Source organism: Barbatula barbatula (genome assembly GCF_947034865.1).
Source record: "Barbatula barbatula genome assembly, chromosome: 4".
Lineage (NCBI taxonomy): Eukaryota > Metazoa > Chordata > Actinopteri > Cypriniformes > Nemacheilidae > Barbatula > Barbatula barbatula.
Window position 1 is genome coordinate 2258219 of NC_136768.1, and position 27888 is coordinate 2286106.

General features: G+C 40.3%; 5 protein-coding genes and 1 long non-coding RNA gene across 6 annotated transcripts; 2 read left to right on the top strand and 4 right to left on the bottom strand.

Moving 5' to 3' along the window:
• Nucleotides 1–1368: 1368 nt before the first annotated feature.
• On the top strand, nucleotides 1369–2653 carry pou3f2a (POU class 3 homeobox 2a; the record flags this gene model as incomplete). Its single annotated transcript, XM_079453987.1, has 1 exon — nucleotides 1369–2653. The coding sequence occupies exon 1, from the start codon at nucleotides 1553–1555 to the stop codon at nucleotides 2651–2653; it is 1101 nt and encodes a 366-aa protein (XP_079310113.1). The 5' UTR covers nucleotides 1369–1552.
• A 2922-nt stretch (nucleotides 2654–5575) lies between these two features.
• faxca (failed axon connections homolog, metaxin like GST domain containing a) lies at nucleotides 5576–11250 on the bottom strand. The gene is made up of 6 exons (XM_079455439.1): nucleotides 10745–11250; nucleotides 9689–9824; nucleotides 9423–9619; nucleotides 9021–9238; nucleotides 8396–8512; nucleotides 5576–8282 (listed from the first exon to the last, which is right to left on the bottom strand). The coding sequence occupies exons 1-6, from the start codon at nucleotides 11002–11004 to the stop codon at nucleotides 7993–7995; spliced, it is 1218 nt and encodes a 405-aa protein (XP_079311565.1). The 5' UTR covers nucleotides 11005–11250; the 3' UTR covers nucleotides 5576–7992.
• A 541-nt stretch (nucleotides 11251–11791) lies between these two features.
• ccnc (cyclin C) lies at nucleotides 11792–16935 on the bottom strand. The gene is made up of 12 exons (XM_079454995.1): nucleotides 16757–16935; nucleotides 16161–16267; nucleotides 15695–15779; nucleotides 15473–15542; nucleotides 15324–15375; nucleotides 15132–15187; nucleotides 14492–14527; nucleotides 14315–14406; nucleotides 14082–14149; nucleotides 13813–13892; nucleotides 13480–13598; nucleotides 11792–13196 (listed from the first exon to the last, which is right to left on the bottom strand). Exons 1-12 carry the CDS (start codon nucleotides 16786–16788, stop codon nucleotides 13142–13144), a joined length of 852 nt encoding a protein of 283 aa, XP_079311121.1. The 5' UTR covers nucleotides 16789–16935; the 3' UTR covers nucleotides 11792–13141.
• A 1181-nt stretch (nucleotides 16936–18116) lies between these two features.
• ngs (notochord granular surface) lies at nucleotides 18117–21055 on the top strand (the record flags this gene model as incomplete). Its single annotated transcript, XM_079455414.1, has 10 exons — nucleotides 18117–18316; nucleotides 18455–18611; nucleotides 18710–18859; nucleotides 18950–19069; nucleotides 19183–19278; nucleotides 19524–19658; nucleotides 19730–19840; nucleotides 19923–20033; nucleotides 20156–20586; nucleotides 20656–21055. 10 exons carry the CDS (start codon nucleotides 18117–18119, stop codon nucleotides 20741–20743), a joined length of 1599 nt encoding a protein of 532 aa, XP_079311540.1. The 3' UTR covers nucleotides 20744–21055.
• A 1-nt stretch (nucleotide 21056) lies between these two features.
• On the bottom strand, nucleotides 21057–22772 carry LOC306893528. Its single transcript, XR_013786591.1, has 3 exons — nucleotides 22434–22772; nucleotides 22238–22340; nucleotides 21057–21839 (listed from the first exon to the last, which is right to left on the bottom strand). It is a non-coding gene; the product is annotated as an uncharacterized lncRNA (long non-coding RNA).
• Nucleotides 22773–22942: 170 nt separating this feature from the next.
• Nucleotides 22943–27453, bottom strand: pgm3 (phosphoglucomutase 3). Its single transcript, XM_079453976.1, has 13 exons — nucleotides 27374–27453; nucleotides 26670–26878; nucleotides 26369–26553; nucleotides 26032–26099; nucleotides 25674–25807; nucleotides 25286–25481; nucleotides 24917–25074; nucleotides 24743–24826; nucleotides 24567–24665; nucleotides 24235–24354; nucleotides 24005–24127; nucleotides 23738–23911; nucleotides 22943–23638 (listed from the first exon to the last, which is right to left on the bottom strand). The coding sequence occupies exons 2-13, from the start codon at nucleotides 26874–26876 to the stop codon at nucleotides 23549–23551; spliced, it is 1638 nt and encodes a 545-aa protein (XP_079310102.1). The 5' UTR covers nucleotides 26877–26878; nucleotides 27374–27453; the 3' UTR covers nucleotides 22943–23548.
• Between the last annotated feature and the right edge of the window lie 435 nt (nucleotides 27454–27888).

Consider the following 27888-nt stretch of genomic DNA (forward strand, 5'->3'; position numbering starts at 1 on the left):
CGTTCCTTTAACGGGTCTAGCATCGTTTATGCGCTATTAAGACGCGAATAATTGAACAGCCATAGTTTGCATATTACTTTATTAAGCTAATGTGTTTTCTGCTTGGCGGTGCACGACTACGTTAACGCTTCTGAATCTTAAAATTACAACTCAATTAACATGAGCGCTTTTTCTATTTCACCAAAACTCCTTGCAATCTATCCATTCATGCACTTCCACTTTTCTATATCAACTCTGAATTATGCAAATATTTTCAAAGGGATTTAAGGGTCGCAGACAGTATGATGCACATATCTCACATTAAATTACTTTCGTATGTACTGCTTGACGCAAAAATGCAAACATTTTGGTCATTGCAGTATTTTAAATATTGACGCTCACCGTAACACGAACTGCATACTAAACTTTGCTTTGACCTTAAATACAAGTAGACTTTGTTTGAACTTATAGCTTGAACATCGAATTGTTGCATATAATGTAAAAAGATAGAAATGCCTTCCAGTTGATGCCAAAAAACGTGCAAGGGTGCTCATAAAGTTAATGTGGATCCATGTTTACAAAACGCCTTGGCTGGGGTGGAGATAGAGTCTGTCCATTCACCTCTCACTGGCCCTGTGATGCCCTGTATGCGCTTTTCAGGCTTTGAAATGAGGCTTTATGTGTGCGGAGGGAGAGAGAGAAAAGGTTCGAGCAGCTGTGACGTGGGCGGCGTTGTTTCATTCACCTCTCGTCATGGCAACGGACAGGGGCGCGAGAAATATGCCCCCTCCTCGAGCCGAGTGAAAGACAGAGGGAGACTCCAAAATTCCGTTTTAATTCCCATCAGAACAAACCGAGTTTTCCGAAGCACAAATATAAGAAGTGACGCCCATAAATCAGATATTTTTCTTATATTTTATTGTTGGTTATTTGGTGTCTTCAAATGCCAGAATACTTCATTGAACTCTGCAGTTGTCTTTGCACGGAGGATTTAATAGATTAACAAAACATGAATGTTCTCTTTTTTGTTTTTGACAGTACGTCTGTATTTAATTATTCTGTAGTATATTTAACTGTGGTTAACAGAAAATATTGAACAAAATGTGTTGTTTTCTGTTAATATAGAAAACTAAATCATTATAAATAACATGTTTTTAACAAGCGAGAATTACTCGACCAACGCTAAGATCTGCGTCTTATATGAATGACATAAAAAAGCACATTAAAGAAATTAAAAGTTAAATTAAACCATAGTTTAAATGAAATGTTAAATTAAAGGCAGTCCGGGGTACCTTTGGAGCAAAGTGGCCCACTGCGCCCCGTCACTTCTGATACTTCTGTGCTTGTTTTCCGAGGAACGCAACGCAACGGGATGGGGAGCTGTGTGTTGAATCTACTGTGACCAATGAACGCGCCGATGTTAGTGGCAACCGCATCTGTCAAGCGTTTCTGGCCAATAAACAGCAGAGCGAGGCGGATCTCAGGTGCGCGCCTCTGCATCCTCGCGGCTTTGGCGCGCTGGGGAGCCGCCTGTGGCACAGAGTAGCTGTCTAAACGCGCGCTCGCGAACACTATGGCGACCGCGGCGTCCAACCACTACAGCATCCTCACGTCCAGCGCGTCCGTCGTCGCGCACTCGGAGCCCGGCAGCATGCAGCAGACGCCGCCGGTCTACAGGGACGCGCAGAGTCTTTTGCAGAGCGAGTACACCACCCTGCAGAGTAGCGGGAGCACGCTCAGCCACGCGCACCAGTGGTTGACGGCGGCGCTGTCTCACGGGGGAGAGGGCTCGCCGTGGCCCGCCAGCCCGCTGGGCGAGCAGGACATTAAGCCCACCCTGCAGGGCGAAGTGGAGGATCTGCAGCATTCGCCAATTCTGACGTCCAGACAAGCGCATCTGGTGCAGCCGAGCCCGCATCACGACGCGAACGCCTGGCGGGCGACGACTACAGCTCATTTGGCGAGCATGACCACCTCAAACGGACAGAGCATGATTTACTCTCAGCCCGGCTACGGCGAGCAAGGGATGCACCATCACGCCCTCAGGGATGCGCACGAGGACCACCACAGCCCGCACCTTAGCGAGCACGGCCACCCGCAGAGCCTTCATCAGGGACACCACGAGCATTCGGACGAGGACACGCCGACCTCTGACGACTTGGAGCAGTTTGCCAAGCAATTCAAGCAGCGCCGGATCAAACTGGGTTTTACGCAGGCGGACGTGGGGTTGGCTTTGGGCACGCTCTACGGTAACGTGTTCTCCCAGACCACAATCTGCAGGTTCGAAGCGCTTCAGCTGAGCTTTAAGAACATGTGCAAACTCAAGCCTTTACTGAACAAATGGCTGGAAGAGGCGGACTCCACCTCGGGCAGTCCGACCAGCCTGGATAAGATAGCCGCGCAGGGGAGGAAAAGGAAAAAGCGAACCTCCATCGAGGTGAGTGTCAAGGGGGCCTTGGAGAGCCATTTCCTCAAGTGTCCCAAACCCGGGGGGTCTGAAATCAACTCTCTGGCGGACAGCCTACAGCTGGAGAAAGAGGTGGTGCGGGTCTGGTTTTGTAATCGGAGGCAGAAGGAGAAGAGGATGACGCCACAGAACGGACCGATGCCCGGTAACGAGGATGTGTACGGGGACACCTCGCCTCACCACGGGGCTCAGACACCTGTTCCCTGAAAAAAAGGGGAAACCGCGCACTCAGACGGCGACCTGAACAGAATCGACAGTCTCTTTGTCCCGGGCACAAGTCCGTTCACGGTGGACCGACGGTCGTGATTTGTGTCTACGGCACCTCGGAGGGAGCGCAGCGGGCATTGTTGCCCGAACAATACGCGGGCGCGAGAAACGCGCTCCGGTAAACTTAGGCGATACGCTGCGGGGGAACCTAAAGAACGAATGTTTTTATTAGACATAGTATATTTAATTTAAAGTCCGGTGATCTGTGAAAGAATTTTATCACTTCCAACCGAAAGCTGTGAAAAGGCGTCAGGGGCGCAAATTCCCCAACGCCATCTTCCCCTCATAACCACGAAGGTTTAATACTGATTGAATTTAATCCAGTGCAATGACTGCATCTCATTCTTTTCCAAATATAAATATAAATGACAATGAATTATTTATTATTTTTATTATTATTCATACGTATAAAACTAACCATTCACAGTTCAATTTAAATAGCATGAGACATTCTCTTAAAGTTGCTGCATCTAATTCTGCTTACAACAAAGGCTGCCAAGTGCTGCTTGGCTGTACACAGAAAAACAACCCGATTTCATGCAGATCACGGATTCACACTGCTGGTGCATAACAGAGCGTGCGTCCAATACAAGGCCTGAGGAAACATTAAAATCTCTAGTACTGCACTGTTACCGATTACATTTGACGGATTTGTTTGAGGAAATGAATAAATAGCAGGACAAGCTTTAATATTTACAAATCCAGTTGGGTTGTCCTTCAAAATTTTGTTATTAAAATAAAATGTAAAATATATATGGCCATATTATTTGTACGCAGCCAAAAGGCGCTCGTGATTTGAGACACCGACTTAATGATTTCTTGTGAATGATTTTACCCTTTTCAATTAGGCCTGCTCCTGATTTAATGTAGGAGGCAAATTTGAAAGAACTCAAACACAATATCATTTAAGATATTTCAGAGTACAGACAAAAAGCAGATATTTTATATTGTAATTTGGCTAGAAAATATGCAAAAAAATTATTAAAGCAACGAACTAATATTAATAATAATAATGTTATCCACAGTGGATAGTTTTTTTTTCTGCTGCGTCTTTCAAATTGGGTCTGGATTATTATTATATCACTGTGTTAACGCAAAAGCCTCAACATGTTTGTACCTGTTTGATGTTTTGATATATTTTCATTGTTTTTTTTTCTTCCAAAACTTTCATTTTTTGTCAGCAGTCGTGCGTATTTTCTTTAATATTACAATATTACACCAGCTGTGTTGCTATTAATTTGATGACCTGCATCGAAAAAAAGGACACTGTGCGTAAATGTTTTTTTTATTTTAACTTTCTATGGCTCTGTGAATACTTGTATATTTGTATATGTGTGCACCTAACCTGGTACTGCCAAAGCACAACCTCAGTCAGTGTGCCCTATATTGAGACCATTTATGTCGTTGGTTTTGACAGAAAAAAATTGCACAGTTTTTAAAAGACATTTGTCATTAAAGAATACATTTTTCTACGAAGACGTGCTTCTCGTGAATCTATGCAGTGGTAAATTATAACGAGGAGGAAGATACTGAAGATAAATGCCGCTAACAGATTCACAGATTATGTGACCATTAAGGCAAGTGGAATATAGCATTGCCCCGGGATGACGTGCAGTTGTAGATCCTCTGCAGCCCATTACAATTTCGTGTAAGGCAAAATTTGACCATTTTGCCCGTAATGATGACAGATTAGTGCAGAAAACAGATGGGAGTAGTCTTTTGTGAACAATTTGTGGATTTGCATGGTACTGTGCGTAAAATAATAGAGCTAAATTTAACCAATTTAAAGTTTACAGAATAAATCAATAATAAAAAATGAAGGCTGCAATGTTAAAAAATGGAAGCAATATAAAAATGCGTAATTGTATTATTATAAAAATGATAAGTCAAATAAGATTGATATTAAAATAGTGCTTTTATAATCAAATATATGTATTAATTAGAATTAATTATATAACCATGATTTTAACACAATGTTGTAGAGATAGACCAATTTTATCCTCCACTACGGTTAAAATCCATTCATTAGCTATTTATTTTCTGGACCTTGTTTGTAAAATAACCGAAAACAAACAATTGGATTTTGCTTTTATCTGTTGGTTTCTTTGTGCTTTCAATTAATTGTGCATCTCGGGGCCTGGATTTAGACGGCCATGCAAAATTGAAACTCTCATCCGAAGCTATAAATGTGTGTCATGTGCGCCATCTTCTGGTCATGTTGTGACTTTAAGGGTTGAGAAGAGCAGTGTCCTTCATGAACCATAGGCCACCAATTCTTCAATTGCAGATTTTAGGGATGTGACTATTAAATACATAGTCACAACTATTTATCACACATTAAACCTAATATCTCCGGATATGCTGATGGTACCTATAAGAAGATTGTGCCGTTTTTATGCTAATGTCATTTAAATAGCGTTTAAGATACAATTCTTACCTCTCGAAGGTTTTAGTGTTGGAGTTGATGGCACATATGGAGTCAGGATTTAATACTAAATAACATTAAAAGAACAATGTGAGCTCTCATGTGTGAAGTGGAATGTATTTCCGTGTCTTAATTGAGACAAATGAAAGTCACCTGCTGGATATCCCAACCACATCCATGTGTCAATCACATGACACAAACAACCTTTCTAACAATCACAATGTATTTTATAGTTTTAATCATTTGCAAATTCTCCAATAAACCAATAAAATGTATATTTTTAAATTATTACAATTTCTTAACTTACTTTACATTTTTAAGGCATTAAACAGTGCATCCTATAGCACATTTTATCATTTATAATAGCTAATCCAAAAGTCTAGTTTTGGCATCATACTATTGATGTCTGCATGAGAAACCACAAACAGGGGCAGTTAAATGGTTACAGCTATATTTCATGAATCATTTTAATACATTGGCCACACAAGTTCGGGTCTTGTTTTACAGGGATCGGTTCATGTACACAAGTCCTCCCTCCCCAATATTCTGTACAGCACATAATAAACTCATAAAGCCACCAGGTCATGATACACAACATTGATTCTGTCATATACAGCTCTAAAATCAGCACACAAACACATGAGAAAATAATTTTGATAACGTTTGATCTTTGCCTCTCCAGCATGAATCCATCTTTTGGTTGCCGTAGTGTCAAAGAACATGAGTTGGGTGCTCTGTATGATTGTCATGTAGGAATGCTTAAACTAGCTAGAAATAAAATACAAAGCGATCTATTGACATTCACAAGCAATTGGATTCGCAGTGTTTTTGTTATAGCGATAAACCTTAAATATGCAGCAGGAAAATTCAGTTTGAGTGTTATCTGAAATGCATTAAAAGACGAATAAATTAGGAAAGAAATTAAGACATCATTGTGGTATTTACAAAAAAATTGACATCCCAAGTGATATATATATATTTAAAGGTCAAGTGGTCCAGGTAATACACAAAAATATAATATAGAATATAGTACATAAAATAACAGACAAATAAAATACAAATTAGATGTTTGCTTTTGGCATCAGACACAATCTCAAACTCACCAATAAACAAACAAATGAAAGATGTGTTGTCTAATATTTGGTTTGGTTCAGACTGGCCAATTTCTGACTCCTTATATACTTACTATGTGACATTTGTTTTGCACTTTTTAACAATTAATGGTATGCAGACATGTTTAAGCCATAGCATTGTTTTCCTAAAAGCACCTTAGTTTAGAAATCACATATAAGATCTAGATGTGATTTATATGAAATTGTCTCTTACTACATGTGTCCTGATTTCCTACAGTAGATAAGGTCATGTATGACATGAAAATATCAACACTTTTCATTTATCTTTTAATGTAATTCATGGTTAGGTTAAATATTTTTTTGAAATGAAAGGACATTGCATGTAACAAGAAATGTGTACATGGCACAGCTGAATACCGATTATGCATCACTATGAAACAGAAGTCTCCAGTCTTGTGTATGATTGGTTGTGTATGAACCCCTCTGAGATCACTTCCTACAGGAACTCATGTGTGACGATGACACAGTGACTCACTCATGCAGCAAACACACACACACACCAGCATCAGCTCGATCCCTCCTCTTCTGTATGGTGCTATGCACCTCCTCCCTGTGCATAGCTGCATTTTAATAAGCCAGTTTTTGTAACATTGCTGTATGACAACAGTATTCTGATAAATTTTTTACTAAATCATATTACGTGTTTTTTTTGTGATTATAATATACATTGAAGTATCATCATGTGGTGCAGTACATAAGTGGGAGCTCTTGCGTAACACAAATTTGGACACACATACAAAAGATGAAGATTGATGTAATGGAGCTGCATTTACCAGGCGAAAATAATTGACGTTTATGTTGGCAACTAAAACAAATAGATAAACGCATCCTAAAAATGAGACAGCACACACAACCCAATGACATTTGACATCAGTGACTTCAAACAAGGCATGAGGCATCTTTCTGCCAAGTCTTAATAAGATTTACAATTAATATTCTTTCGGTTTTATCCTTTCTTTTCAATAGACAAAGTCTTAAAGTTTTAGAATGATATAAAGATGACCAAATTTTCACGTTCAGGTGAAGCATTACATAATTATGGTACGAAAATCTACCAAACATGCTGACTACAGTCCATGATGTTAAGACTTCCAGAAACAGAACTTGAATCATGTCTCCACAGATTTGATGTGAAATTTAACATTCTTGAGATTGAAGTCAGTATTTGCCCAAATCTACTCTCACATTTTCGCCACGACCATTTATATAAATTGTCCTTTCTCCTTGGAGGTTTGACTGAATAAAACCTTACATGCACATTAGAATTCGCACAGTCCAGATATGCGAAGATCAAGATTATTTTATCCTCCTCACTACCCGTATAATAATAAAGTCACATTTCAGAAAACAAACACAGATGTTTAATGGAGGGGAGCCACGTGTCATGTGATGTCATTCAGCTGATTTTAAGCACAGTGAGGATGTCACACACTGGGAGGAGTGATTCAGTAGAAACATCATTCACTCCTTTTCATCCCATTTATTAAATCTTTAAATTTTATGCCCTATGATCTGAGTTCCCTCTGGCCTGTATAATAAGATTTATTTCTCGGTGAAGAAAATGTTTCATAATACCTTCGCTGCCTGCTTTATTGCCATGTCTTGGTCAGAGTCTGGAGAAAACACTCTTCATTTGACCACCCCTTCAACTGGGCTCCATTGGGCCCGTGGGAGATCAAGAGGCGGAGCCCATGCGAACACATCATAAAAAGGGGGTGTGGTTAACCCTTCAGCTGCTCCATTTCTGATCCTTCGGTGTCCATATCTGAATCGAACAGAGAGCGTCCTGTGTCGTCACTGTCTGGAGTCTGTGTGTCGCGGTGTGAGGGAAGACTTTCCGGCTCCTGGAAGCTGTCGCTGTTTGAGTACAGACCCAAATCCGGAAGCTGGGAAGGAGAGTCCGGTTCATCACTCAGTCCGTCGTAGTAGAGATCATCAATATCCACAAACCATTCTGGCCAGAATTTCCGGCGGATTCGTTCACAGTACATGGCCAGGTTGATGAACTCACCTACAGAGGAGAGGAAATAGAAATACACAAAACGGATGCTTGTAAGATTCTTGTATACTTGTATTCTTACCCTGTTGCAGTAAATATGTTTACAGTAAAGAGGACAACCTCACCTTTGATAAGCTGCTCAGGACGGGTTCCTGGAAGTGTCCACATGGCCTGCGCGAGATGGCCAAATACAGATGCATCTACTGTGGAAAACTCCGGGCCCATTAGATACTTTTTATTGCCTATGGTAGAAAATTATATTATAAATCAATAGATATTTACAACATTATACTTAAAAATGTGAATGGTGCAGACCACCATCAAGTCTCTATTCTGGCCTCTAGATATGACTCAGAACCAACTTAACCCACTTCAAAACAATAACATAATATACATTAATAAAATAATACATACAAATTCATAAATAAAACATATCTACATTATATAAATATAGATTCTAAAATAATATTATTTAAAAATAATAGCAGATTGTCTGATTGTTTAAAATCACCAAACTAAGTAAACAAATGCATGCCTTAGGGTGCATGCCTTACATTTTAAACACTAGAGGGCAGCAGAGATCCACTGCAGCATTATTTTGGAACCCTTGTTTACAAAACCTTCTGTGATCAATCCACATTATATGAAAAATCTGATAAAAATGTATATTTGGCAATGCCTCTCACCCTAAAACCGCCACAGATTGTTTTACCACTACTCATAAACAACAGCTCAGCATTTAAAACATACCAAGAAGAGTGGCAAGCGTGCGCATGTCCTTCTCCATCAGTGTGTAAACTTCCTCTTTAGAGAAACGTCCGATGCCGTGGCCGTACATCTCCCTTTTTACAATCCCACCGTTCACCCGACTCAAGATCCACTTCAGCATGTCACTTAGCGGCCCGTTCGTCACCAACATCTTCTGCGTCTCCTCCACATTATCAACCCACTGACAGTACGCGATCGTCCTGCATCAAACACAAATTTGGTTCATTGATAAATTGTGTTCATAGGTTTGAATTTAAGGGAGCACATTTAAGGTTACAAATGTACGCATTTCACTATTGCTTTGGATAAGAATCAAATGTGTAAACGTGAATACAGAAGAATTTAAAATGTTTTCTATATTGGCACGAGGTAGCTCTGCCTCACCAGTAAAAGTGTTCCTCCACCATTTTGGTGATGGCGCGCGAGATGGCTTTCTCCTGAGGACTCAGGCTAGAGTTGAGGTTCACACCGAGCTTCTCCTCCAGGAAATTTATGATGAACTCTGTTCCGCACACCTGCTCCTGATTATGTGCGATCCAAGGCATCTTCCCCTGAGGAGACAACTTCCCATCGAAATAGTTCTGCAGAGAAAAGAGAAACATCTGTATTTCAATGTATTTTCTAGAATATTTCACTACTTCCTTAGATACCTGGTAGGGCAGGTCTGCCATCCGCAGGTACGTTTCTATCTTGAGACAGAAGGGGGACAGGCTAGGGACTCCAGTTTTAGGCCGTGCAAACTGATGTAGAATGATGGCATCTTGAGAGTCCAACTCCTGTTCCTTCCTACAGCCCGGCAAATATGAAAGATGATCAAAAATAGATACAATTCTACATTTTTATAAAAATACACACAAAGCTGAAATAAATACATTTCTGATCGTCCTACAATTAAAACGGAATTAATGGAGTTGATGGAATTTGTCGCTGTCCACCTCCCTGGTGCTGAAACTCTCTGTTGTCTCTTTCTTGAATTTAAAAGCGAATTAATCTGACCGAACGTTTTTTAAACAATTCAATGAGCTTTGAAATGCACGTGAGAGCTTCCCAGAATCTCATGTAACACGAGATGTTCTGCTGAGAACTACCAATGTTGCATTTCTGCAAAGGTCACAGACAAACCTAAAGCGCAGGATTAAACTCTGAATTATATAGGCAGATCACGATTTACTCTCTCTCACAAAAGGTCATACTGCCCACCATACACCAACACAAGCAGACGGTTCTGTAAGACCTAAACATAGGGACTTGTGCAACGGTGCCCTTGAAATGGCACATCGACAACACTAATGATGTACACCAGGATATATCTAATATCCCGCAGCGTAATAGTATCCTGCTCAAATCTCATTCAGCTGCCAGGTGTTTTATGTATTCCTCCATCAATGTGAGTGATGGATATCAAGTGACTGCATTGTGTTTGCACTGGTCATTAATGTACTGTTAGATCAGATGGAAACTTCCATCAGCTGGGGGGGGGGTAACACAAGACTTCTCGCAACATCCAAGGGTATCCCATAAAATAATATGCCATTACAACATAAACAGCTTACAGATGAAAAATTAAGGAACATGCATGTTCAATGCATTATATACAGAAATGTATATGTATATATAATTTTAAAAATAATGTCATAACTAGTAGTATTAAACACACTATATATCTGACGTATAACATGTACCGCAGATAGACAGACAGGTCATACCTGATGACAAGTAGCTCGTGTAGTAAATAGGCAGCGGCAGCGAGCAGCGCGCCCCCGGTGATGAAGAGGGTTTTCCTCCACCAGGTGTCGGACGCTAACGCGGACATGATCCCCCCGTACTCCTGCAGCGGGTACGCGATGATGTAGCCATAGAGCGAGAGTGGCCCTTCGGAGCCGCATAAGCCCAGCGAGAAGCTCTTGTTCCGGGCCAGCTCAAGCACGCACGAGCGGGTCCACGCGAACCCGACGCGCCAGTACATCCTCTCTCTCCTCTGTCCGCCTTTCGGCCCGGTTCGGGTTCGGCAGCGGAGGCTTCATCGGTGCCGCAGGGTGGAGGAGGAAGTCGTGGTGATAATGAAGGCCGAGGGTTGAAAGAGCACAGCGGGCATGTCGGCGGGGACTCGCGGTGCGGTCGGCATCAGTCCGGAGCCGCTCACAGCCGCTGTTTACCGAACAGCTGAGTGCTGACGTCAGCAAGGGCGTAGGTGCTGATGCTGCGAGAGGGCGGGGCCGGTGCCTAGATGTTCTGCCCTTATTGGTCAGCTATACTGCGTAGTGTTTGGCAGCGACATTTCATAATAGTCCATCACGCAATGTTATGAAATTATTTTAATAAGAAAACAACTTATAAAATAAAGCGGTTAGCCCATTTTCTACTTTATAAATGAATCTAAACAAATAACAAACCTTTCCCACATGAAAAACATGGGATCACATGACTTTATTTATCAAGCTGTACATAATTGTAAACAACTGCATTCTTTGGTATTAAATATAGTGAATTAATAAACTAGTAAATAATGTTTTTTTATTCTTTACTGAATTTATGTAAATGTATTTTTCTTATGTTAACCATGTTTATGTTCTTGCATTTAAAATACGTAATAGTTTATTATCTTTTTCCAGTATCAAAACGTTCTTTCATACTTGTAAGTTCAACCTTTTGTCCAAAACTATTTTAGTTATAAAGAGAAAAAGCCCTAGCATCTTTTTTCCCCCTTTGGTTGGGTGTTGTTATCCAACACATTGACATCAAACTATTTATGAGCATGAAATTCTCAAGGTCAGACCATTTTTTCAACAGCAGCTTTTATTCAATAAGGCTTTCAAGCTCTATACATACAAACAGAACCAAATCCAGTCCTCCCAGCCTCACACATATTTACAGCTCAATAACACATACATGGCATCACAGACAAGGAGCTGCATTTATAAACTCAAAGATGCGGTAACATGCTCAATTACTGAACACGGTAAAGACAAAGCAAAAGAAACAAGTGGCATTCAGGATCACAGAAGCCATCTGTTCCTCACTCTTATGATCTCAACATTGATGGGAATTTAAGGATTGATAGCCACACCCTAGATGGTGATGCTCGCTTCCTCAATACAATGCTGACCAAAACCCGCAAGATATGTGCTGGAAGATATTATCTTCCATTAAATTTAATGAGTGTGCCTACTTCAGGGGTAAAGCCTTTGTGCTAGCTTAATATACATTTACTGTCCAATTCAAAACTACAAATGAAATTAAAATCAAATGAAACGAATACATATAGCACAATTACACAGTAAATTCATAACAAAACAAATAATACAGAAGACAAGGGATAAATGAGAAAAGCATATTACACATAGTTTGGGAGGATGTTGTGATCAACTATGATCTATGCATTCCAACTCACAGTGCCTACTGCCATCCACATGTATGTAAAATAAAAAGCATCCAACCAGGATTCGATTACACAGTACAAGGGTTCAAAAGATCGCTGCCATATAGCCCTGTGGCCAGTCCGTTTACAGACAGCCACTTTATAGGAGGACTGATCCATTTCCCTGAGGAATACAAACTGTGATACGGTAAACAAGAGGCACACAACCATTTGCAAACCCACATATACACGGCACACGCTCTACTCGTCGCTCTCAGACACAAAAAAGATCAAGTTTTTTTTGTTCCCAAAAAGCATTAGCTGAAGGAAAGCTTCATGGTACTTTTCAAGGAAGTCAGGACCGAGAACTTCAACTTTGAGAAAAAGAAAAGCCGCACCTCTCACGGAGGCGGGTTTGTTTGCGTGTGTCCTTTAGTGTAAAGTGTACTACATTACTGCCTTAAGCTTGACAACATATTCAAATTCAAAGCAGATTTCCTATAGGCCTTAAACCATCAGTTCCCTCCCGCCCCCAGAATGACACAGGCTGCTCTGATTGGGCGAGAGAACGAAGCGGCATCGTTACATCTGCTCGGATTAGTGGAAGAACCAGGAGGAGAGTAAAGAGAGGATGTGTGTGCCAGTTTCCCGCCGTCCTGGAAAAGATGTGCTTGACATGAGCAGCTTTCACATGTGTCAGGATGTGCTTGATCACTCTGCCTCTGGTCCTTCACCAGGGGGCGCTCTATGACTGACTGTATGAGCTGTTTTGACTTCCGTTTGAGCTCTGGTCAGTCTCACTGCCAAACATAGAAGAAATTACATATAAAAAAATATTTCTGATAATTAAAATTCTTTAAATTATTATAATCATGACACCTAATGCTATAATTGATGTCAACCAATTAAACCTTATTTTTAAGTGTAACAATTAATTGTATAACTGTTCCTGGACAAAACATTAAAATATATAATATCCTTTACTACACATTTCTACGACAAAGATTTTATAAATCATCAGATTTCCAGGACTTGAAATCAAACTATAAGCCCTATAAGGATTATGGCTAGAGTCCGACATACTTGTTTGGTGGGGGTTTTGGTTTGGGCACCTTGTTGAGCACGGTGGCTATTTCCTTTCTATCATCAAAGTTCTTCCACTGGTCATACAGTTTCAGTATTACCCTGATGATCTCCAGGATCTGTGACAAAAAAGCTCCGTCATTACATTTTAGATAAAGATCTGCAAATTATATTGCATGAATGTACATTACATTTATGTACTTCACAAAAGCTTTAATCCAAAGCAATTTATCACTTTGGATTCCAAACCTTAATATTTTTTGTTGCTAGCACAACCTGAATTTCATTATCTATTAGTAATTATTAATAATAATAATACAGTAGTACTCCCACCTTCTCCATGTCAACAGACAATTCGGCGAACCACTGCCTGGCGTCTTTCTGCTGCACCACACATGCCACATGCAGGCACGCTGGAAGAATAAATTATCAAACAGCATGTGACATGACTAGTATATATGACAATACGTTCCTGCAGTATACAAGTGTGCAACATGCAGATTTTCAGTAGACATTGAACATCTAGTATTCCACAGCCTAGATCTGGGCCAGACAAGCCAGATGTTGTTATTATGAATGTGTAAAGTGGGTGCGATTCTTACCCAGTGCGATCATGAAAGGAGGGTAAAGCAAACAGAGATCTGTCCTGTATGTGTCATTGACGATCCTCCTGCACGTACAAAACATTAACGCGATAAAAATTGATTATGCTCAGATATAGACGCAGAATGTTACGGCATATATAATAAGATAATAAAGCAACGCACACTGACTATATTTACATTTTAATATAACTTCATATTTAATATCTGGATAAAAATTTAAACACACTCACCAAGCCAAAGGTAGCAGCATGTCCTCCTGCCCCATGTCCTGCACATACTGCAATAAAGGTCTGTACGGGTGATACACGATCAGGCAACAGTCCTACAATAATAGAGTCAAAGCATTCGTTGTTCCACTCATCCATACACAGTAATAAACTATTAAGCATTTATTAATTAATACCAACCATAAGCTCCAGTAAGTAAAATTCACACTCCAATATCTAGAGAGGGGCAGAGAGACATGAGTCAGGACCACATGAGCTCACCATGAAATGACGAGTGTGTCACACTAGCGTGCTAACCAACGCGTTGTACTCTGCCAATTATCATCTTCCCACCCATGATGATCCATTAATGTTCCTCCAGCGCTCTGGACAGCCAAGATGTTTCTTTACATTGCCTGAGCGACACCGCACACTACAAATAAGACTGCTGATAATCATACTGCACTTATCACCAACACGCCATATGACCCGAGCCATTTACCAGGGTGACTAGACCTTCCTCTGAAGGTGTCAAGAGTGTGAGGAATGTCACTCCTTTTTGAGTGTCAGAAACCTGGTGACATGCAGGACGTGAACTGACACACACACACACACACAAGCTCAATACATCGGCAAGTAAGCCAGTATTTCCATCACACACACACAAACGGTTACAGGAAGTATATTTAGTGGATCAGTCATATTTCCAAAATCTCAGCGCTGTGATTAATTCAGCTCTTGCGAGTTAGGGACAAACAAGCCCATCTGTTATGGGGTAACACTGCCTTCCATATGCCCGATGTGTGTCATGACTCTTCTTGTGTGGCAAGGTTTGACTCACATGGTTCATTCTGAAGGGGAACTCCTTGGGAAAGGCATAGGAGAAACGCGTTTTCACTGTTAAAAAAGGAAACGTTACATAACATGAAAAAAAGCTAACATGCTAATGATCTTACAACTCTGATACTGAAAATTGGCTGATCGACAGTTTAATGAATTGCTAGTTTACTGTTAGACTGTAACAGTCACTTACATACAGACGTTGCTGCTGAAATAAGGCGAGTGTTTGAAACAACACCAAATTCCTGTTGAGGACAAAACATATATATGTTATTACTTATCGTTTCACGATAAATAATAAAGATTAAAGAAATCATTGACGGAATCTGACGGAGCGTTTACCTCTACTTTAGAGGCCAGGAACACACATGTAGGGGCCATCAGCACGGGATCTATGCTCTTTAAAGAGTATCTAAATGAAGAGTAGCATTTTTTTTCAATGTAAAATATAAAAACATGTGTTGCTTTTGATGCAAAATATCAATCTGTACTGCTGCTGCTACTACAAAATGAACTTTGTAGCCATGTAAGAGGAGACAGTAACTATGGCAATGGCACACTCACCTGGCATAGAAGCGTTTGAAGTAGACAGTTGCCGTGGCGATGACCTGCTGCCTGAGTTTCAAGTGTTCCCCCAAGGCCTGAATCACTGCCAGAAGAAGACCAATTGAACTACAGTGCACTTAAAGTGTCTAAAGGGCTCACTGCTTTACATTTTAAATGAATTTTAAATTATAGAGACTAATAAGAGCTTGCATAACTTTTTTATAATTATTAATTCCCTTAACATCAATGCTCTATCGCTTATTGCTCCCTGAATTTTTGGATAAAAGCGTCTGCTAAATGACTAAATGTAAATGCTCTGTTGGAGCACTTTTCTACTTAATCAGTGTGTTTAGTAAAAAAATATATTTTAGATGTTCCCTTTGTTTCTTTCTTGAGTGTATTTTATTTAATACTGCATATACGAGCTGTTAAGAGTAATTCCTCAACATTAAACTTCAACATGACATTGCAATAAGCTTAATACCATTGGCAAAAAAGATCTGTAGCTTCCAGTACTCCTCCTCGGTGAGGAACTTGAAATCTTTTTGTCTTTCCTTCATCAGATCCTGTTTGTCCAGAACCCACTGTAGACTATGACAACAAACACACAGATATAACATTAGAACAAAAATTATAAAAGCCATATAACATCATAACGACACACTTTCATACACTCGCACCAATATAGTAATCCAACACAGTCTCATTAAAATGGACTAAAAGGCATTTTTTGATATAATTTAGGCAATTGGGATGAGCTACTGTTGTCAATAACAGAAACATTTATTCTGTTTATACGGTTTATTAATGTTAAGTTTCTTCTGACGTTTCTGCAGTCAAGAGCCACTAGCCATCGGGCTAAAGCTAATAATGCACAATGTTCTGTTATCAGACGATCAACCGGGAGCAACATGCCGTATCTTCTGTATCACAATATTAACTGACATGTTAGTAATGTCTTTATGCTAAAACATAGATTTTCATGTTTGATTTCGCTTATAGCTACGCTAGAAACGAACAAATCCTCGAGAGAAAGACCAAATGTCCGCAATTTATGTTGTAAAATATTGCCAGACTTACTAATGTGAGCTCTGCCAGAAGTTCCCTGCCATCTTGAGGCCGTTGAGGTAGAAATGATCCTTAATTCGATATTTAATTGTGTTTAATTGAAGATAAGCTCCGATCAAATCAGACGAGGAGCGCGACGCAATAAACACTCCGTGTAACTTCAGCGCACAGATAAAGCCGCTCGTGCGGAAACCGGAGCCTTCGCGCCTTAGTTCCGGGCATTTTCAATTTGCGCTGTTCGCGTATAATAAATAAATACACACATTTGTAAACAAACAGATTCTACGAATAGTAGGAATAAATCGTATGTATGTAAATTTTATCATAAATTCAGGCCACACAACAATTTTATCTTTTTCATTGCCAAAAAGTAGGCTATGCATCAGCATTTCATCGCTTATTCGGAATGTGTTTAATTCTATACATTTTTATCTATTCTTTTATTTTTGGGATGCACCGATACCAGTATAGGCCCGATACTAAGCTCATGTAGGCTACTCATACTTTAACTCATAATAATGCAGGTATATTAAAGACCGATACCTCAGAACTGAATGAAATTTGTTGTGAAATTAGCTTTGAAAGTTTGTGACAAGCACATAAAATCATTTTTTTCATAATGTCTTTAAGGTGGAGTTGTTTGTAATTATGAAACTGTTCTATTTTTATTTGTCTCACTGTGTTGGGAAAAGGTACAGTCATCGGTATCAGCTAAAATACCGGTACTCGGTCTTTACAAAATGCTATGGGTGATATCCTAGTTTATTTATTTACACATTTTCCGTCTTATGCGGTCTCTTTCTGAGGATAGCATTGTTAAATTTAATTTTCGATAATGTAGGAGTATCTCTATTTATAATCATATTTTTCTAAAAATATCCCTTTCAATTATGATAATTCAATATAATGTTACTTACAGACCTACTACATATAATATGTAAAATTGTACGTATTAAAATATTATTAGTACATTTCATAATTGTATTATAACAAATAGATAGGCTACTAAATCAATAACATGTAATAAATTATAATAACCTAATTAGCCTATATGAGCATGCACCATCTCGATGAAATCATCAGCCTTTCAATCTTTAAGGTTTAAGACAGTTTTAGTGCAGAGAATTTCATTATTAAGGCCCCGGGGCTTGCCGTCTCCGTTAGGAGAGCACACTCCTCTATTTTCTGCTCTTCGCGGTGTCGCGTCAGATAGTTGAGCTCAGGGTTCGACCATGGTTCGACATTCCTTATCCAGGGGGCCGGATCACAAAAACAGGTATAAAAGATTCATCATGAAGCAGAGCGCACAGAAAGTGACTCTCCATTCCTCTGTATCATCTCTGAAGAGCCGTACGATCCCGCCAACATCAACATGAGTCGCAGTCCTGAAAGGATGTCATCGTACCGCCGTCACTTTGAAGGTGGCATGTCCTGCTCATCCACCCTGCAGGTGCGCGTGTCCAGCCCGTCGCCCACCCGCGGGACCGCGCGACATCGCTCCGCAAGTTACAGCCGTAGCGGGACACTGGGGCGCGGGGCGCAGTCTGCAACCCGCAGGTCACGCATGACCAGGTCAGCAAGTTCTTTTTATATGTATATATTTTTATTTGAATAAAAGCATCAGCTAAATGCCTTTTTTGGCATATATATATATATTTTGGCCTAGTTTCTCACTTTCTTTGTAAACATCTGTGCTGTTCCCATGTTCAGCAGTGTGAGTTTGGGAGCGCTGTGTCTGGGGCTTGCTGGACGTGGTGTAGACCTGGATGCCGCAGCTGCCGAGAACCAGGCATTCCTTAGCTCTCGGACCAGCGAGAAAAAGGAGATGATTGCCCTCAATGATCGTCTAGCTGTCTACATTGAGAAGGTGAGATGTGCACATTAATGCACCTCTGAATTGGATTTACCCTCTCTCCATTGACTTGTAAAGACCGCTTTGTTGCTTTTGGTTTGTGGTCATCACAGGTGCGCTCTCTGGAGCAAAGCAACAAACTTCTGGAGGCTGAGATTGATGCCATCAAGGGCCAATATGTGAAGCCCTCAGGTCTGCGAAAGCTTTACGAGGAGCAGCTGAGGGAGCTGAAAAGAATTGCAGACCAAATGAAGGTTCAGAGGGTGAGAGAGAGTGAAGTTCAGTTAGGTGTAATGCATCACATTTGGTGAGGGTTGCCACGGTAACGGATTGGTACCCCATACCCTGTGTAGGACCTGGCACATGCAGCACGGGATGCCATGGCTGGTCAGCTGGAAATGCTGAAGGTTAAATATGAGGAAGCTGTGGAGGCACGGAAGAAGGCGGAGCTTGACATAGAGGCTTTCAGACCGGTGAGAGGGATGAGACTCATCTGAAGCTCTAATGCTGAACATATATTTAACTTTTATTGGGTTTACATGCATTAACAACAAATGGTGGAATCCAAAATGACTTTGTTTTGCAGGATGTAGATGCTGCAACGTCTTCCCGAATCGCCTTGGAAAGGCGTCTGGAAAACCTGGAGGTAGAGCTTGAGTTCTTGCAGAGAATTCACAAAAAGGTACAGACAACAGTAGTAAACATAAATTTTTCAAAACAACATAAATGTGTTCATTTTATATATTTATTTCAATAGAGAAGATCAAATGAGGTACACAATATGCACAATTGAAATGAAAATAAAATTGGAAAGTTAGTTAGCAGTGTTCTTTCTAAGTAAATCGATCTTAAATTTGTTCAAATAAGCAAACTGACGACATACTGACCTTAAATAATATCAATTCATATAATGTTCCTTTCCATCAGGAAATTGAGGAGTTGATGGCTCAGATTTATGGAGGCGTAGCTAAAGTGGATGTGGCCTTCTCTTTGCCTGATCTGGCCAACGCCCTCAAACAGATACAGACCCAATATGACAGCATCGCCGCACAAAATCTGCAGGTACTCATCACAAACAATAAAGAGACCTTATCATATACCTGCAATGACTTAATATAAATGGTGTTCACTAGGAAATGGATGCCTGGTATAAAACTAAATTTCAAGATCTTAATAAAGTAACATCACGGCACGTGGAATCGGCGAGGAGCGTCAGGGAGGAAATCACCGGCTACAAGAAAGAGGTGTGGGAAACGTTTTTTCCTCCTTCCTCATATAATTTCAACTTCTACAAACAGAATTTAAAATGTACGCATGTGATGATAGACCCAAAATAAGCAAAGAGAGTTGGACGCTCTTAAAACAAGGAATGAAGCTCTGATGCTCCAGGTCCAGGAAGCCCAGGAGAGATACAAGAGAGAGGAGAATGATCTAAAGGTAAGGACACGCCTCCATAGATGTCTAGAGAGTGTGTACTGATCCATTCCACATACTATGTAGCTTAAGATATTTAAATAAAATCTTTGCAATTTCTGACAACCCACTAAACCATGATTCAGGTTCGTATAGAGGAACTTAAGGAGGAGCTGAAGTCTTTTAAGGGGAAGATCGCACTTCTGCTGAGAGAATATCAGGAACTGCTCAATGCAAAGATGGCGCTGGAGATCGAAATCACCACCTACAGGAAGTTGATTGAGGGGGAGGACAGCCGATTGTCTACCATGGTGAGCAGTCTGTCACTCATGAGCAGCACCATTTGCTCAGGATTGGTCAGCTCCGCTTCCGGGGTGGCGTTCGGCTCTATGGGGGTGGCAGCGGCTGGTGGCCGGGCGGTCGCTGGAGCAATGAGCTCAGCCGTCTCGGAGAAGGTTGTGTCCTCCTCAAGCAGCTCAGAGAGCAAACTAGTCAACCACGATCATCACGAGTCCGTAGAAGAGTTCACCCAGGAACAGGCCGTGGAGATGACGGAGAGGAAAACAGTCCTCATCAGGTACGGACACCCCATTCTAAAATGTGTTGTATCATGAAATGTTTTACATTTAATTCTCTTTGGTTTCAGAACAGTTAAGACAGATGAAGACATGATTCAAAGGGACATGCATGAACGCACCATCACCATTTCTGGCGCCGCAGATGAGAATGACTGAAGTAGACCCTTGAGTCCCGATGACTCATGAATATTAATGTTCAATAACACAGCGCTAATAGCAAAATCCAATGGAACCTGTCACTATAAACAAACCTGTCCAGTGCTGCTTTGACTAAACTGCTAAACATTTAAGCATTTAACCTCCCGTGTATTTTCTGACTCATACAAATAAACTGATTGCACATCAGATGTGTCTTATTTAAGGTTTTTGTTGTTCTGTATAGGAGAAGGAGCAGAAGGTGCAAACATAGAGCAGAATATTGCTCACGAATTTAGATCACAAAGGGGCGGTTTCCCGGTTGGGGTGTAAAACTAGTTCTAGACTAAAATAAATGTTAGAGCTGTCAAGACTGAAAATAGCTTACAGTGACTTGTTTTAAAATACATGAGTGCTCTTGTTTCATCTCAAAATGCACACAGGTAAAGCTTTTTTATAAAGCATGATTGTAAAAACCTAATTTAACTAAGGTCTAGTCATGTCTTAAAATAATCCCTGTACGTGAAAACACCCCATTAAGTTACAAATCCTGAATTAGTTCATTCAAAGAGACTTTTACTGTGTCAAAACACATCTCAAAACTATTTTAACTTCTGTAAAATAACTTGTTTTGCATAGTAACACACAATCATCAAATAATAAACATGACAAACTATACATTATATATGCTAATGTAAAACACTACTTGCATGTCAGTTGTGCCAAGAAGTTTGTCATGGCATTTAAGTACACATTCATATTCATTATGTTTTTGCTTTATAAGCAGAAAAGGGAGAATATACTGCCGCCCCCCATGACATGGAAGAAACTGCAAGCAAATAGGATTGTTGCTGTATTGAAAAGTGAGCGTGCATCATCCGTCCATCCCGGTCCCCTTCTTCCATTCCAACTTCAACACCATCGGAAGCGGACAAGTCTTAAGGTATTAAAATTACAGCCCAGGCCTTCAAAAATATGTAAAAAGTCAAGTGGGGAAGATTTTACAAAAGTCTTTGCAGGACCTCAGGGTAGTCCGGCGAATAAACAGGTGGAGTCTGTGTATGAACAGCTTCAGTGGAGCAGGGCTCGGAGGGGCACGAAAGATCTACCTGGACCGCTACAATTGCAAACACAAGGAAAAAACAATCAAACGCAAACTAAACAGGTACCCTGATAGCACACATACCTCTGGCTTACGTCTATTTGACGTCTGCAAGACATCTACAACACATAGTTTGCTCTACGTCGGTTGCAATACGTCTCGGAGATGTTTGCCTTCAGACGTCATATAGACATCTAGAAGATGTCTGTAAAATGTTTATAATTCACAATGGATGAACAACAGCTCTTTCTAAGATGTTTAGCAGCTGTTCTTACAGCAGATGTTTCCAGATCTCCAGCAGACGTATTACAGACGGTCAGACGTCACCGAGACGTAAACTATGTATTGCAGATGTAAATGCAGACGTAAGCCAGATGGATTGTGCTATCTAGGATATGAGCAAACCGTGTTACCTTTACTCCGTCGTTTCGGTCTTGGACTCGACAGCGCCGCTTGTACTTTAACGCTGTTGACGGATATGCGGGAACACTGGCATTCCACATCTCGTGTAAGTGGCTGCGGGACGAACGTACAAAACGGCATTATTGAACATCCGTTATACGACTATATATGTCTGGTCAGCTCAGCTACTTCATTCGTTTGACTAACCTTGACATTCGTTGACAGTCCAACTGTGTACACGGACGGGACAGCCGTGTCTAACAAATACAGAACTTTGACGAAACCCATTTCATATTGCCTCCAGTTCTTAAAGCAGACTTCGGTAAAATGCCTCGCGCACAAACGCGAATTGGATGTTATTCCTCCTTCTTCAAAGTGTAGGAATTCGAGCCAGCGGGCACGCAGACAAGGCTGTTTGGGGATGGGATACAACATTTGGGGAAGAGCATTCGAGCAACCTAAAAGGCAACGTGCTACCATGTTGGAGGGGAGGGGATAGAACTGCCAATCAGCACGGTCCCGCCCTCGCGCCGTGACGCACGTCATGAAGATGACAAGGGGGAGGGGTCGTTTATAAATATTACTCGTAAACGATATATTTATCTAATATTTATATTTTATGTACAGTTTGTGGTTTACGTGCAGGGACATGCTTTCATTCATATTGTCCCTAGTCATAGTTTTCTTTTGATTTATATGTCATAACGATATTATTTCATTCATTTATTATTGCATTATTACTGCCTGTTCAATTCTTAAAACCAACAAAAACGTCTTTATTACAGATTTGAAAGGCACCTGACAAAAATAATAATGATGTGCACGGAAATTTTGATTTCATGGTAGTTTGTTCACGACTAGCGTTAATGTTATAGAACCAACCGTGGTATCAAACTAATGGTTTTGCATGTTAAATACATTTTATTTCAATTTTCTGTAAAGAGCCTTTGAGAACATACATATATTAAAATATCATCAAATCTTCATACCACATACAGTCCAGTAAATACTACAAGTCTATTTTTATGTCTGCTGCATTTTTTATTTCATATTGCTATAAAAAAAATAACAAGATTAAAAATGTATATTATAGAATTGTAGTCACATGACATATATATATAAGTCAAAACTGATTTTTTTACAGTGTAGATTAATTTTCCATGATTATAAACTTCACTCATACTGTTCATACATTCAAATGTAAACCGGAAAAATTGCCATCTTCCAAACTTGTTTGTGTCACTGTAATTTACTGTGAATTACACTTTTATATTATTACAATATTGACATGACATTTCATTGGACAGATTCTATGTGTGTGATTAATGTAAAGCCTTGGGTTCATCACCCACTCCTCCAGCAAGGCGATACACGGCCAGACTGACCTCATGAGCCAGACTATCTGCACCTTTCTGGAAACAAACACATTTCATCATTACAATCTTACTGTTAAAAATAAGCATAATGATACAGGTGGACACCTGGTGGTATATGTTTATCTGTTTGAGTACCTGCGTGTCTGCTTCTGCATAGACCCTCACAACATCCTCCGTGCCCGAGGGTCTAACAAAAGCCCGAGCCTGTTTGTATTTCTTCACGAGCGAATCAATAGCCTCTTGCAGACCCTCTGGTGTCACGGCTCGTCTCTCGGCATCTGTTGTGTCGATCACACGCCTGTCAGACACCTGAAAGCACAGAGAGCAATTGTTAATGTAAGCTCACATCTGCACAAATTAACCTGCGTTGCAAGTTGTCATGCAACACGTGTAAGTGCGCACCTTGACTTTAAGCTGCCGGTTGGGCAGGTCAGTGTAAATTGCATCCCAGTCTTGGACAGACATTCCTCTGATGGCCAACACAGCTTCAATCACCAACATATCTGAAATAGCATCTCCAACCGTCTGCAGAGAGACAGAAAGTCAAAATCACAATAAGGCAAAGGTTTGTCAAACATGAAACAATGCATTAAAGGTTTTAGAGGTCTAACAAAGTGATGGTCTGTCTTTACCTGGTTGATCAAGTTAACTGTATTCTCTAAGAGTTTAACTGCTCGTTTTTTCTCATCGTTTGCGTTTGAATCTTTGACAAGCTCCAGAATCTGTTTCTGTGCTGCTTTGGTGAACAGAACCTGAAACGTTCGGACAAGACACAAATTTTCTACGCAATAAATCAAGTCATCATTATTTACTGTAAATAACGCTTCATACAATAAAGATATACAATATGAAACATGCAATATGTTGTAAGATCAGTATTTAAAATCTACATTAAAACTGTTTCATTAAAAGTTTGGTTGAAAGAGAATCTCAAGGTTTTCTGGTTAAAACTTTGTAAACTTACCGTTCCATGTCCATTGGCCTCAAAATAAACCCCTATATCATACCGCTGCGCTGCATGATGTAGATGCTTCACGCCCGTCTTTGTACAGCATACCGTGACCTGCGTAAAGACGTGGTTTTATAGTGACGGTCGATAAATCACACACAGGACGTTTTAGAAAAACACCAGAACTTGACCTTCATAACATCCTCCAAGTAGCGAGTGGAGCTTCCATTGGCGTAGGCCGTCTGAACAACTGCGATCTGCAAATCGACCCCTGCCTGCAAACACACGAGCACTATTAAAACTAACACTGGATGTGATCGGCGATTCTACACCTGATCTGTGTATTTGTGCAATGTGCGTTGAACCTGTGTGAGCAGCTCTTTGAGATACGTGCAGATGAGGGTGGCAATCTTGTCTCCGTCCAGGAGATGAAAGCGTCCATCGGAATCAGTGTAATAGTAAACAATTCGGTCGGCATCGCCGTCAAATGAACAACAGCGTTCCCCGGCTTCAACAGTTAAACCTAGAGAGAGATGTTGACTCTTGAGTTATTCATGAGGTGATTTAGTACAAAAGGATGTTTTGCAAACCTACGTAGGTGCGGAAATACAGCATCATGTCATACGAGTAACAAAACGGCTTCTGTCCTAAAAGAGTTTTTGCAATTCTAGATTCAGATGAAAGGTGCAGGTAAAAGGATCTCATGTTTTCACACCTCTGTGATTTTCACAGACCTTCAGGAGGTTTCTGTTGGACTTTAACATGGTCCGCTCCACACAGGTGGTTGAGTTTTCCACGACTACCGTCGTTTGAAAGCACCACTTGCAACTCGGAGCGAAGAAACGCCTCCATTTCTCTCATCTTCAACGCTCCAATACCATTGGCTCCGTCCACCACCAGCCTTTTCTGGTCATCAGTGCGGTTTGGTGCCTTTGAGAACAATGAGAAGCTCCGTTTTGTCAGTCATGGCAGAGGTTATTTAAAGATAGAAGTCTTAAAAGGAACAGTAACAAAAGAGTTTCATTTCAAGGAAAGGGAGGAACAGAGGAATAAGTGGATATGTGCAAAACATGGAAGTCTTTTTTCATATTCACTGTAGCTATTTTTGTAGGTTGGTCTTACATTCTGTGTGAGTTGAAGGAAAGCATGCGAGAGTTTCTGGTAGTAACCCTCCACAGTGGCACTACCATAGCAGCCATTTGTGTTGCAACAACACACCATGTAATGCAGCTGGGGAGTGGTGACCAGACCGTAGTCTGAATGAGACACACACACCCACAAAGACAAAGTTAAAATCTGTCAGAGCTATCAACAGTGCAATTCAATAACCTTTGTACTGTTATTTATCAGTGCAATGCAAGTATACTTAAACTGTGACCAATAAACAGCCATGAAACCAGCGGACGACTTGATTAAGAAAAAATTACTTAAACTGTTTTGCAAAGTAAGTCCTGGGTTTGTAATTTTAGAGAATCCGCACCGTGAATTTTGCCTCCCAATGAGGACACGCCATCCACCACAGCCTGAGACAGACTCCCACTGCTTGGCCTAATAATAGCAAACAGGGGGGAAAAAACAATGCTTTGGAATGATATAGTCACCTTACAAATGAACACATAACCAGTCGTCTAAAAACCCTCCTGTTACAGTAAACAAACCCGAATTTGTGGACTGAGCTCATTGATATCTGGATTTACTGGCTTGGCAACTATAGTTTTCAGGTTTGGCCCTTTCTCTTTAAATGCAATGCACTTCAGACAATTTATTTTATTTATCTAAACAGTAAATAACCTGTCTAGTTTGGAACGTCAGACTACCTGGTGTCTTTGCCAATGTAGACACTGGCTGGCTCATTCATATCAATGGTCTCTTTTTCAATAATGTTTTCCAGCTCGGCGAGAAGAGAGTCCTGCTCAGCGTTTGCTAGCTGTGTGGCATGGTCTTCCCACGATGCTGTCACCATCTCCCCCATGGGGTCAATAAGCTTTACGCCATTATCCTCCTGAGGAATAGAAAAAGATGAGCAGAGGACAACTTTTCTTTAGAGATGAATATCCCATCATGTGTCTTTTATTGTGATAACAGTGAATAAAGACACGGGCGGATGTGCTTCAGTACCTCTGGGTTATGGGAGGCAGTGACCATCACTCCAATGGTGGATTTAGTTTTTTTGGATCTCAGAGTGGCCAGCAGCCCCATGCGGAACATGATGTGGTCCAGGTGCTTGGCTTGCGTGCGGAATCCCGCCGTGCCGTACTGCAGCATCAGCCCCTCTGGCTTCGGATGCAGCTCGGACTTTAGGGATACTTCTTCAAACTGAGCCATTTCTGGAATAAAAAACAATGCCACCTTCATGATTCTTAGATCCAATTTTATTTGAATACTTTTTTGTTTTGCTTTTTACTGTTAGCAAACAGAATCACACAATATCACAGTCCACAAAAACTATTTATGTCAAACTAAAATAGTATTTATATACATTGTAATGCTAAACTATTACCATTGAGCATAACAGACCAGTTGACCAAATACTGCAATCTGACTATTAAAAGTCATTTTTCATCCAACAGCAACTTTATATAACATGTATAGATATAAAGAGATACATATACGACTATTAAGTCTAACATAAATCTGATCATGATAGATAAAGTAACTTCTGTTTGTGTATTACACGAAATTCATTCAACGCACGCATCAAACAATTGCCGCTCAAATGTTATCCAAACTTGCAAACGGAAACAACATATGCATAATAATCATAATATGTATTATTTGCTTTTAACATATTTATTAATTTAATTGAAGTCATCCGTACTCACTCTGCTCTGTCTCTGATGCCGTGCTCGACACTTCCTGGTTCCGTGCTTACGTGGCTGCCGTAACGTGTTTTCGCCCCGCCCACAACACTTGACAGGAAAACAATTTAGCAGATGAAATCATACAAAATGTGGTTATGACAAGTAGTATTTGCGCTCAGAAAGCATAATATATATATATATTGGTTATATTAAAATAAGACTTCCATTGACAGATTTATCTTAATCACATTTATGAAGCAAATTGCTCTTTACATTTTCTATGTTGAAATAGATGCATAAACTATTAAATATGTTTGGAATATATTTCGAAAAACATGATTGCATCATGCCATGATGGGATAAATAGTGATAAAATACATTTTAAGTTTTATTTGCGTAATCTGATTATAATATGCAGACACAAATGACTTATGAATTATATATTTATGCGACTTGAAGTGACTGGGCTATGAGTCTTTTGGGTTCATTATAGGCTGTGTAAACACATCCAGACAACATGTTGCTTTAGATGTTTT

What these genes read in the sequence shown, in the direction of transcription:
- pgm3 (XM_079453976.1), bottom strand. Translation starts at nt 26,876, where the DNA reads ATGGCTCAGTTTGAAGAAGTATCCCTAAAGTCCGAGCTGCATCCGAAG. An exon ending in CAGTTAACTTGATCAACCAG is followed by an intron (nt 24,128 to 24,234) that starts GTAAAGACAGAC and finishes GTCTCTCTGCAG; the next exon opens with ACGGTTGGAGATGCTATTTC. An exon ending in ATGCAGAAGCAGACACGCAG is followed by an intron (nt 23,639 to 23,737) that starts GTACTCAAACAG and finishes GTTTGTTTCCAG; the next exon opens with AAAGGTGCAGATAGTCTGGC.
- faxca (XM_079455439.1), bottom strand. Translation starts at nt 11,004, where the DNA reads ATGTACTGGCGCGTCGGGTTCGCGTGGACCCGCTCGTGCGTGCTTGAG. An exon ending in TGGCAGACCTGCCCTACCAG is followed by an intron (nt 9,620 to 9,688) that starts GTATCTAAGGAA and finishes TTTTCTCTGCAG; the next exon opens with AACTATTTCGATGGGAAGTT. An exon ending in GTGGAGGAACACTTTTACTG is followed by an intron (nt 9,239 to 9,422) that starts GTGAGGCAGAGC and finishes TGTTTGATGCAG; the next exon opens with GACGATCGCGTACTGTCAGT.
- ccnc (XM_079454995.1), bottom strand. Translation starts at nt 16,788, where the DNA reads ATGGCAGGGAACTTCTGGCAGAGCTCACATTA. An exon ending in TTCAAACGCTTCTATGCCAG is followed by an intron (nt 15,543 to 15,694) that starts GTGAGTGTGCCA and finishes CTCTTCATTTAG; the next exon opens with ATACTCTTTAAAGAGCATAG. An exon ending in ATGCTGCTACCTTTGGCTTG is followed by an intron (nt 14,150 to 14,314) that starts GTGAGTGTGTTT and finishes TTGTACGTGCAG; the next exon opens with GAGGATCGTCAATGACACAT.